General features: G+C 40.6%; 1 protein-coding gene across 1 annotated transcript; it reads left to right on the forward strand.

Annotated features, from left to right (window-relative positions):
• Positions 1-1016: 1016 nt before the first annotated feature.
• Positions 1017-11663, forward strand: rdh10a (retinol dehydrogenase 10a). The gene is made up of 6 exons (XM_056738883.1): positions 1017-1853; positions 2141-2376; positions 8373-8471; positions 9624-9769; positions 10084-10215; positions 10298-11663. Exons 1-6 carry the CDS (start codon positions 1565-1567, stop codon positions 10419-10421), a joined length of 1026 nt encoding a protein of 341 aa, XP_056594861.1. The 5' UTR covers positions 1017-1564; the 3' UTR covers positions 10422-11663.
• The last annotated feature ends 548 nt before the right edge of the window (positions 11664-12211 follow it).

Genomic DNA, 12211 nt, shown 5'->3' on the forward strand with positions numbered 1-12211 from the left:
ATTGAACAGATGCTATAATGGGCTAATGGCAAACTAAAGCTCTAATATGCATGAAAATGAATAAGAGAGTGTGCAGCCCATTCATTTGTAATGAAGACAAAAGCTTAAATGAAATATTTAAGACGTCTTTAAGTTGATCTGTAATTGCACATTTCTGCTGAGCTACTAGTTGAGTTGCATCATTAAAGATATCTTCATTGTATTATTGTATGTTTTGGAATCCGAAAATATAATAGTGATGGATAACACATCTATTACAAGAAGAACAATTCTCCCATCATCAATGATGAAAACATAGCTTCACTTTATTCTTATATTTATCCACTGTTTCTATGCCATAATATGTTCAAAATGAATCATAAAGACCAAAGCATGTAATGCCAATCATTGTATGGATATTTAGAAGTAATAAGGTAAAATAATCATAGAAATCAGTCATGTCACAGATTGTAAATACATGCCATGATTTGTTAACATGAGAGCTTATACGTTTTTTAATTAAGGTGTACTCAGGTGCTATAATAATCTTGCTTAATCCAAATGAAACAAACATAAGATTTCTCATTCAATAATGGACACTTTTGACACTGTGGACTTACGGAAATACTTAAAACTCACTTAAATGGTTTACTAAATTTTTAACAATCTCTAACAATGGATTAACAAGCATCACATGCGAATTAAACAACCTAATACATTTTACACCACTTATAGGCTGCGTATTAAACACACACCTATGCATCTGGAAAGCAGCATGCAAAACAATAGAGAAAGGCATTATATAAAAGTTACATTAAAAGTGGCCCAGCAGTTTAACGAATTAAAAATGTCAATCCACCCCCAGGGGAATAAAAGAGCATAAAGGTCTATGCATCTTCAACAACCCATGCGCCTTAAAACAACTGCTTATTAGTAAAGTGTGATTAATACATTCTGTTATACAATAACCTCCACAGCTTATGTAAGCAGATGTAAATTTCAATCAGGCATTTGAGCCAATCTCTCTGTGGGGTCCTGTGGAGAGGGGCTGGTTTAAATAGAGAGGCAGCTGCAGCGGTGCTCTTATGAGATCCGTCAGGAGTCAGTCTATCACTCTCACTCGCTCCGGCAGCTGTTGCGCGCATCCGTGCCGGGAAACGACCGCTTTTTGGGCATTATCTTGCGGAAAGATTCGTCTCTACGTATCGTAACAATTCTTTACTTTTCTTAGACAAACCGACTTGTAGCGTTAAATTGGGGCGTCTACTGAAGCGTAAAGAGACCCACACCTGTTCGCTCGGCAAGGTGCGCTTTTATTTGTGATGCTGTCATTATTGTCGTTTAATGCGTTATTTTGCTAACTGGTGTAGCGTCTTGTATATATGTGTATCTGAAATTTTATGACATTTGGGGTCAATTGAATGCTCACCCCATAAACTTATTATATAGGCAGATAGGGAAAGAATAAATACAATTTTAATGTTAGTAACGAAACACAAAACTCAGGTTGTTTAATATAACGGGACGTTTTACGCATTCATCTTTATTTAAAACAAATTTGGAGACTTTTTCGGCGTACAGAAACATGATGATTAATATTGTCGCGGAGTTTTTCGTCGTCATTCTGAAAGTCCTCTGGGCCATCTTGATGGCCGGAGTGAAGTGGATCATACGGCCGAAGGAGAAGAGCGTAGCCGGACAGGTGTGTCTGATCACCGGGGCGGGCGGCGAGCTCGGGCGGCTGTACGCGAAGGAGTTCGCCCGGCATCGGGCTACTTTGGTGCTGTGGGACATCAATAGCCAGAGCAATGAAGAGACGGCGGAGGTGGTTCGGCAGATTTACAGAGAGCAGGACAACCCGATGACAAAAGAAGGTGAGTTTTAATATTTATACAAGTTAAAATTTTATTGGACATTAGTTTGGAGATTTTGAAAAAAAAATGTGTTGTGTTTTATGCGATGTTTTCATTTATAGTTGCCAAATTTGTATGTAAAATGCAGAGCCTTGTTAAGTAATGTTAAGTAAATTTGTTCATAATTATAATCAATAACTGTTATTACAATTATTAAAAAATAAATGCTTTCCCCCCTTAAAAAACATCCCTAAAACGAATTGCTAATATGACCCTGAATTGATTTTCTCATCTGTGTTTCTCCAAAGGAGCTGTTGGAGGTGTGGAAGAGGTCCCTCCTTTCCAGCCACAGGTGTACACATATGTGGTTGATGTGGGGAAGAGAGAGAGCGTGTACGCCACAGCAGAGCAAGTACGCAGGGAGGTTGGTGATGTGGACTTGTTGATCAACAACGCCGGTGTGGTGTCCGGCCACCATCTGCTCGAGTGTCCCGATGAGCTGATCGAACGGACCATGGTGGTGAACTGCCACGCTCACTTCTGGGTGAGTTTTATTTAACTTCACACACTGCATACACCAATAGGGTTAACAGTGACTGAAAACCGGCGTGAGTCATGGGAACGTTTATAGCTGAAGTGGTTTATATTTGATGTGGGATCTATTCACTCAAGTGTTTGCATTTGACCCGTGTTGAGTCTGTTTATTATCTTGCAAACCTGCCAGATCGGAGTTAAAGTTTTTTTTGTTTAAAGGGACAGTTCATCTAAGAATGAAAATTCTGTCATATTTATTCACCCTCTTGTTATTTTAAACCTGCATGACTTTGTGTCTTTTGCAAAAATATATTTTGAAGAAAGTTGATAACTGAACAGCATCGCCGACCATTCACTTCTATTGTGCAAAACAAGTGCAAGTTAAGGTGCTGGTTAACGACATTCTTCAAAATGTCGTCTTTTGTGTTTTCTGGAAGAAAGGACTTCAAAGATTTGAAATGATAAGAGCACGAGTAAACAATGACACAATTTTCATTTTTGGTTGAACTATCACTTTAATAGGAAATGAGCCGAGTTATGCCCTTTACGTCTATTTCCATATGAAAAAAGCAAGTGTGCATTTATAGTCTGTTGTACACTTTGATGCTCCACCAGTCGTGTCGTTGAGCGCAAACAAATGTCTCATGTCTGTCGCCCAAAATGGGCCATCCCACGAGTTGAATAAGCATTGCATACTTCTCAATGTAAAATCCCCAGCCCCCCTCTCTCTCTCTCCTTTGGTCTGTTATCTGTTTTCTCTCATTTCATTTCTTCGTGGCAGCCAAAATGAATATTTACTGCTTCGTCTGGATGTAGACATCTACAGGCTGTGAAATTTGAACAATCTGGCCGGTGTTCAGGAACCGATCTAGGATCAGTCCCCCCAAATTCAGTCCTTGAAATGTATAAAAGTAAAACTGATCTTAAACCAGCACTTGAGAAGCTTTTATTAACACCGCCCCTGCTGTTTCAACATAGTGCTCTCCAAAGCTCCCTGATCCCGGAATATAAACAAGCTCTGAGGGAGACAAGTCCAGCGGGGGGTTTGAGTAAGATCACCAGGAACAATCTGCTCTGGCTTGGTTTGTTAATTTAAAGCCCATTGAAGGGCACATCCTGCCTGGGGAAGTACCATTTGGACGAGTCCATTCTCACTTGGCCTCACAAATTAACCCCATTGCCAGAAATGCATTAAAGCCCTGAATGTCTGTAGTTTGCATTGTCTTATCAAGACCACCTTGTGGGCTGAGCTGCAGCGGGGCGGTTTGTTTTGAGTCATGCGGTGCTGAAGTCACATTGTGGATGGGATTGTTGCAAGTGTCTAGGGGGGCAAGACAGAACAGTTAATGTTTGTTGGAAAAGTAAGAGTTGACTTCATGGCAGACAGCCTGGGAAATAAAGCGGTGATCTCACTCACGGTTAATTGGGCGAGTGTTGATGGCTCTTTTAGCCGAGAGGTTTTTTTGATAGCCTCGGGGTGTTAGGATATCACCTTGCGGACACCACAGAACCCACACTTCCTCATATTTCTTCTATTGGCAAAGTACAAGTTTTAAGTGCTGAATGCCTTTCTAATGAAGCATGAAAATGCCTGGACACAAAATGTGTAACTCAATGTTCTTCGCTATCTGTTTTTTTATCTTTAATCTTGGACGTTATTCAGTGTACCAGATGCACTTGTTAGTGGTGGAGTTGGGATTCTCATTAAGGTTACGGTTGTGCTGCACGAAGCTTAACAAAAAAAACACTCGGTTCTTGTGGGGGTTTATGATGAAAGGCGAGCTTAATCATTAAGGACAGGCTAGAATAGCGGAGTGGAGGATGTGGTCATTAAAGCCACAAGCCAGCTGAATAGAAATCCACCAACACTGCCTTTTTCCCTTTCGGTCTTACACAAACATGTCATCTTAATTGGTCGTTGCCTGGATGTGCTGTGCAACACTGCAAGGTTCCTCTTTTATGTTTATTCATTCAGTGTTAGTGTCTTTTATACAGAAATATTATCATAAAGGAATAGTTTAGTAGTTTAAAATGTAAAAATGTTTATAGTTTAAAAATGTGAAGTGATGAAGTGAACTGATGAAGTGAAGTTCTTGGAGTCTTAAAGATTAAGAGGACGATATGTTGCAGTTATAAACATGACCTGGCAGCCGGTTCCAGGCTTTCGTTTTGACAGTCTGCTGCGTTTCAAAACTCTAAAGGCAGGAAAGGGCAAATACCAGATGGACATCATCTTTATTTTGTTGGATTGCATGGTGGGAATGTAACAAAGCCGGAGGATCCAACAGGAAGTGAGGCCATTATCTCAGAGTTCTGCTCTTCCAGACTGTCTGTGCTCGGGTTCTCTCTCTCTCTCTCTCTCTCTCTCTCTCTCTCTATCTCTCTCTCTTGATTGGTTTTCTTAAAGCTGCGTTTGAATCTCAGGACCAGCAACTTCTCCATCTCCACTGAGTCCATTCATACTGACTTGAGATCTTAAATTATGCAAATGTACAGATTTATTGTACAGATTTATTTTATACAGAGTCTCTGTGTGATGTTGACCCCATAGGGGCAAAACAATGGTTGCTATTGTGTTTCATAACGGATAAAAAGAAAAAGTAATTTTAATGAAAATTAAAAAAAATCACATATGGTAATTAAATGATTATTGAGAATTAATAAGTCATTTACATGTTATAAAAATGTGATGTGCCTAAAAAAAACAGCATTTCTTTTTAGTGATTTTCTGTTTTCTATATAAAATCATCCTGGAAAGAACATTCTATAAAAAATACAAGTTTGATATCTTTAATATTGACTGATTTAGGCCATGTAAAAGATTGACATTTTATTGAAATGAAAGGAAATTAAAACTCAGTCATCTTTTAATCCCTTTTTAGTTGTTCCAAATCTGTATAAATGTCTTTGTTCTGTTGAACACAACAGAAGATATTTTGAAGAATGTAGGAAAGCAAACCGTTCTGGGACACTTTTGACTACCATTGTCATTTTAACTAAATGGTAGATAATAGTGGCCAAGAATTGTTTGGAAACGAGCATTCTTCCAAATATCTTTCTCTGTGTTCATCAGAACAATGAAATTTATACCGATATAACTCGAGGGTGAATACATGACGACACAATTTTTATTTCGGTTATTTATTACCGGTTTCCTGAGAATCAGCCTCATAATGGGCATAATGTGAGCAATGCGTTCCACAGCTGGGTGCAATGGTATCTGTGAAAGCCTCATAGTGGTTCGATGAGCGTGGCTGCAGAGAAAGGTCTCGGCTCTGTCCCCAGATAAAAGCATCAAGGGAAAGAGAGTCTTGTACACAAGCTCGCTGGTAATGGGGCGCTGCTGCCTGACCCACTTATGTGACAATTGCTTTCTTGTCTGGGGATCAGCTTGACAAGATGCCAAGTGACAGGAGCCAAGTTCTCCAGCCTGCATTCCTGCTGGACCAGGAGAAAGGGAGCAGCCAGGCAGAAGGGTCGTACTTGAGTAGTTTTAGATGCTGATGCACCTGTAGCCGTTATTTGACTTGGAGCTGATCATATTTACACAGTTCCAGGTCAACGAGATCCATTGATGGCTTTATTTAAACTGGGCTATTAAAGCAAATCAGAATCCCAGTTCTGCGTTTTACCTTCAATATGAAGGGTACGTTTATGATATGTAATGTTAGTGTAAGCCCTCTTCCTGTTTTAATGAGACTTTGGCATGTGGAAGTATATCAATTATCCCCCCTTCATTTTCTCTGGAATTCTCTGGAAGTCCGTGAGCTGTACATCAATCCGCAACATTTCTCTGTCCACTTCCAATTACTCGCCATCTGGGCTTTTCTGTGCAACAATATTTATACATATTCCTACTAGTCAAACATGAGCACTAATGCGGGCTGACACCGCAGCTGTGAAGAGCTTTGTGAGGAGCATCGCACTTGAGCTTGTATCAATTAGAGAGCACAACAGGCACAGAACCACTGCAAGGGCCAAGGAAGCTCTCGGCTGTTGGAAGTTAATTTAGCGTGAACCCGGGCGCTGAGAAGCAATTACGGAAGCTATGAATTAAGACATGAACTTCTGTTCCGTTTCACACGTTTCGTGTCCGAGAGGTCGGTAAGGTCGCGCCCGCATCAGAGATGGCCCCCACTGTCACGTAATTTGGGTTTTATACAAAGAATATAACAATTGTTCTCATTTGAACAGGTTGTTTGGTGGTCGGAGTGTCATGATCAGGCTTGATGGGCATTGGCTGGTAACGTTGGGCACATGGGTTTGAATGCCATTTAAGTACAGATAGGTTCGAACGATGAACTAGTTGCCGAGTTCCTTTTATTGTTACACAAGCTTTTATCACAACCAAACTTGGCGAGTTGTTGCAGTCAGTATACATTCAATTGAATAAAATGGTGTGTGCTAGTAGATTGAATGGCACTGGTGCGTGTCCTTGGACTAGGACTCAGTTTCTCAAAGTTTGGATCAGAAGTTTAATTGTTTCATATTCTGTAGGTTTTGCAAGAGTTTCAAGTATCTTCCTTCCGTGATCACCGAAACAAAGCTAAAATCCACGACTTCGTCATATTTTGTGCTTTGTTTTATTGCGGCCAAGAAGGACGCAATGGTCTTATCCGTCTCATTGGCAGCAATTCATAGTTGAAACTCTCCGAAAGAAATTTCAGTACTGTAGATCGCATTGTTTGGAAGATGTTGGCATAAGTACACAACCCTTATGCTTCATTTGCACGCATACTTACCACCAGTTTGGCATGCAAGGCACGAGTGCAGCCCCAAACGGGTCCAAGTCTCTTCCCCTCAAGGAACCCCCCAACACAATGAGGCGAATATTAAGAGCAATTTTACACTTAATGCACTGGAAAAATACACAGTTTAGTCTTAACATCAGGGATTAAAAAGCACCAGCAACTGTAGAATGTGGACAGCAGACTTGTTAAAGTGAAGTCAGAGGGAATGAATTTGAGAGATTTGCGCACCACGCCAACACAAGGGCACGTAGGTATTCCAACAAAGTGTCAGGATGAGACGGCTGGCAGAGGAGCAAGAAAACGCCCGTTGCACAAAACAGTGCGAACTGGTACCGTTCTCAAACGTGGCCCAGGTCCATTATGAATGGTGATGTCATTGAAGGTATCTGGAAGGGGTTCTGTTGTTTTTGGCTCGGATAGCTTTGTACTCTTCATGGCGCATTACCATGTTCCGTCAACTTTACTTTGGCCAGCCAGTTCAGTGAGACAATGTTGGTTGACATATTTTCCTCATGGAAACCTACGACCCACAATACGATCCACCAGCGTAAAGTAGTTTCAGAGGGATGCTAATGCTCGATCGTGGTTGAAAAGGTGGTGTTTGTTTCCCCGTCTTTGTTGACCCCTTCTGTTGGTTCACAGAAGCTCTGAGTGTTGTTTTGGTGTTGAGCGGTATTGTGGTGACAGCGGTGAGTGGGTACGCCGTTCCGGCTTTGTGCTGCGGATACTGAGATGCTGCTCCTGGGACCAAGGCGTTGTGGGAAAAGAGGAAACCACAGACAAACCACTTGTTTTGAAGTCTCATGTGTGTGTCTAAAAACGGCCCGTTCACCATTTTACAAGCACTTACAGGCCAATTCCAAACCGCCCGGCAGGCATTAGAAAAACCGCTGCGCAGCTTCCACTTAAAAAGCACTTTCTGTTTCCCATCCAAGTTAAACTTCCGCGTCCGAAATGAAAACGTTCTCAAAACTATCACTAGCAAAACAAATTGAAGCGTACATAAATTAATCTCTTTAAGTGCACGTGAAAACCGAGCTCCTTGTTAATGGCCTTTAAGACTGTAATGGAACTGTGTTCCTAAACTCCCCCAGCAGGTCCAGGGACAGTGTGTTTAGGCTTGGTAAATTATTAGTCAGGGGGTGGAGGGGTGCAGGATCAAAGGGCTTTGGAAGAGATGAACAGCATAAGTAAAAAACTGTCTTTGTTCCTCTCTCTCTCTTTTTCTCTCTCTCACACACTCATCTTCTTCCAGACCACCAAGGCGTTTCTTCCCAAGATGCTAGAGATGAACCATGGCCACATTGTGACGGTTGCCAGTTCGCTGGGTCTGTTCAGCACAGCTGGTGTGGAGGTTAGTACCGCGTCCATCGCATAAGTCTGTTGGAATTAAACTGCGGTATTTTTGGAGACGCTCATCGTGTTGGCTCGATGTGGCATGGAAATTTAGCACGCTGCACACTTGGCGCTGGTTAAAGAGCATGCTACAACTGAAAGAGATGCTCATTGGATCTACCAGCTGAACACCAGTGCATCATAGGAAATCTAATACTCGTATCTGATCCAGATCCAGATTTCAGTAGATATTTCAATATTCGTTTGAAATAATGTGATTGTAAAATAGCTTAAAATGTTGCTCTTCATATTCAGAGCATTTTTTTCTGTTATTTTGACCTGTTTCTCCAGTTTTCATTTTCTGCAAATAAATGCAAATAAAATTATTTTGAGATTTGGGAGACAAATTGTTAGTAGTTTAAAGAATAAAACAAAAACAAACCTTTTACCTAAACACGTACCTATAAATGGTACAGTCCAAAATGTAAAAATTATCCTTAAATTTATTTCTGTGCTGTATTTAATTCCCTTCAGGTAGCCTTTGTTTATCAAAAGGTTGGAGAACCCTGGCCTTCAACTTTAAATTAATAAAAGACCCAGTGTAAGAATTTAATGTTTTACTAATACTAAAATAGTCAAAAAATTTAAAATTATTCTTAATAGGTTACGCCAGTCTATGATTATGAGGAACTTCTTTCTCTACCGTCTAAACCGGTGTCATTTTTTTTCCCAGCAGGCTTTTGGGTAAACGTTACCCTTTTGTTTTGATAGCTGTACGTACGCTTGTGTTTTACAAGCCAACATCTTTTACTCTAGTCTCACTTCAAAGGGTCCCAGAATCCCAGTCACAGTGTCTAACCTATTATGTTGCCTCTGAATGCAAGTTTTTATGGCTTTACTATTAATGGCGTGACTCAATCCGCTGTGAGCACATCAAATCCCTTTATGCCATACACGCATCTGTGTTTGCCCACTCTGGATTCTGAAGAATATGTCCACAGCGAACCACATCAAAACGCTCTACCTGTACTCCAGAATGGTAATGAAATCACAGAGTCGCTTTTCCTTCCCGTGCCATTAGAGAAGGGAAAACAGCCCCGGGAAGCTCGATAATGTTCACCTGTCTTTGCAATTCAAAGCACACCATTATAGACTTACCTTGTGGTTACAGGATTACTGCGCTAGCAAGTTTGGTGCCATCGGCTTCCACGAGTCCCTGAGTCACGAGATCAAGGCTTCGGAGAAGGACGGTATCAAGATGACTCTGGTTTGTCCTTACCTGGTGGACGCTGGCATGTTCAAAGGTTGCAGAATAAGGTACGATTGAAAGCTTCCAAATCACGACTGGGTTTCAAGTAGCAGCTGAAGGAGCGAGGCAGACAATGGGTATCTGGTTCAAGTAGACATTGCTTAACAACAGCGAGGGTAGCTTTGCTTGTGGCCTCTCATGTCACTCTCAGGTTGGGTTTTCATGGACACAATAGGGCTTAAACTGAATAGAAGCTTGCCTCTGTCAGGTGCATGCTGGATCTGTTACCACTCAAATAAAAAAAAGCCTTGATCTGACTAGCTAAGCCCTTTAATGCAACTTTCTTAATCATTGTTTTAATGTTTGGTTTTGTGTGGTTCAGGAAAGAGATCGAGCCATTTCTCCCTCCACTGAGGCCAGAGTTCTGCGTGAAACAGGCCATGAGAGCCATCCTGACAGACCAGCCCATGATCTGCACGCCACGCATCATATACATGGTCAACTTTATGAAAAGGTAGGGGTTGAATACGAACGTCAAACTTGAATGCTGATGCTTGTTGGATAAGTAACGTTGACTTTTCTTTTTTTTTCTGCAGCATTTTGCCGTTCGAAGCAATCGTGTGCATGTACAGGTTCCTGGGAGCGGATAAGTGCATGTACCCCTTCTTGGCGAAAAGGAAGGAAGCGATGAACAACAACGAGGCTAAGAACGGGATCTAGACGGCGCTGTTTTTAAGCTCCAGAAGGGGCGCGATTTTGAGGCACGTGCGGATAAGACCACTGAGATTGAAGCGAGATGGATAAAGACTGAGTTTAGACTGGTGCACTTGCATTTGGCAGATGCAAAGGTTTACCATATTGTTCCTCTGGAACAAAGAAAGCTGTGTACTACACTAAGGATTTATTTGTCGTTTTTTTTTTTTGTTCTGAAGGTTTGTTTAAAGAAACCGTTCATCTATATTCTGTGTCAATAGTTTTGAAATCATACATGAGATATTCAGTAATTAACTATTTACGTAATGTAGTCACCAGCATTATCTAGTGTCTTCGTGAAAATATACAGTATGTTACTGTACGAACAGTAAAATCGTGTCACTTTTTTTGTTTTGTGTGTAGACATGCACTGTATTTACTTTCTTCTACACTGCCAGCATTATCTAAACAGTTCAGTGTGGTACTTTGCCATTTAGATCCCCAGTTTGGTTAAAGACAACAGAAGATCATGTACTAGATAAGGGTCCAATGATAAACCGTGTGATGACTGGTTATCGTCCATTCTTCTAAAGATGACCAATTGTATTTTCTGATTCCAACTGTGTTGAAGGTCATTTATCAGAAAAGGTTTCAGTGATATGTGACCTAAAGATGCGCATCTGTCGCACATTCTTCCAAAACATTTTATCTCCTAGATTGTTGACATCACCAACTCAAGCCATGTTTAGTTTGTGTATGGGATTCTGAAGGAACATCCGGATTTTCTGTTACCGAATGCTATACTTAGTTTATGTGATCCATTTTTAACTTTTGCATCAACAGGCAATGACTTGGATTATGCATATATTTGGGGGAGACTGGTTTAGAAATGGGAATGACTCATGTAAAAAATGCTAAGCATTTTAATGTAACACTCATTACACATCATCCAGTTAAATTGTCTGTATTGTCATTTTGTGTATGCAAACCTAGTTGATTGTTGAAAAAGACATCACAGATATATATTTGGATACTTTGTATGTATGTAAAGAAAAGACGAAAGACATGAGTTTAAACTACATTCCAACAGGCTTCACCGACTGCGATGACCCTAAATCTCTACCTCTTCACTTTTGCCATTTGTTTAACAGTATGACATAAATACGCTTTTTGTAACTTTCCTAAAGACTGCTCTATAGAGGAGCACAAGATGTGACTCCAATGTTTAGTGTCTCTACCTAACTTAAATTAATAAAATGATTTAGATTACTTTGGTGTGTTTATTAAGACTCGACCTTGAATCCAGCTGAGCTTGCGGCCACAGAAGAATCTAAAAACTCTCAGGACCGCAGCATAATGTAAGCAAATACCAGAAATTCTTGAGATAGAGCACAGATCTAGGTTTTGAAGACTTGGTTCTTCCCATTACCAACTTTTCACATTCCTTTAGATTCTTAAGCTCATCAATAAAAACTTCTAGTGGAATGCGAGACGCATACAAAAGGGGAATTACATTTACAATACTGGTGGTTAGAAGTCCTAATATCACAGCATTTGGGTGGGATCTTGGGAGTAAACAATGTAGAATTTTATGACTCAAATCTTCCATTGTAACCAATATGCCTGTAGTAGTGAGCTGAGATGTACGTTTTACTGAGAGGGAAATGCATCATAGGAAGAGAGGAGGTTTTCATTGCAAAGCTTGTGTCAATAAACACGCCGCTCAAGTGTGATGAACATAGTGTGAGTAAACTCAATGTGATAATATTCAGTGACACATTTCTCTATATCAGATGTCTAATAACATTGCATTGTGT

This window comes from Triplophysa dalaica, chromosome 23 (genome assembly GCF_015846415.1).
Source record: "Triplophysa dalaica isolate WHDGS20190420 chromosome 23, ASM1584641v1, whole genome shotgun sequence".
Classification (NCBI taxonomy): domain Eukaryota; kingdom Metazoa; phylum Chordata; class Actinopteri; order Cypriniformes; family Nemacheilidae; genus Triplophysa; species Triplophysa dalaica.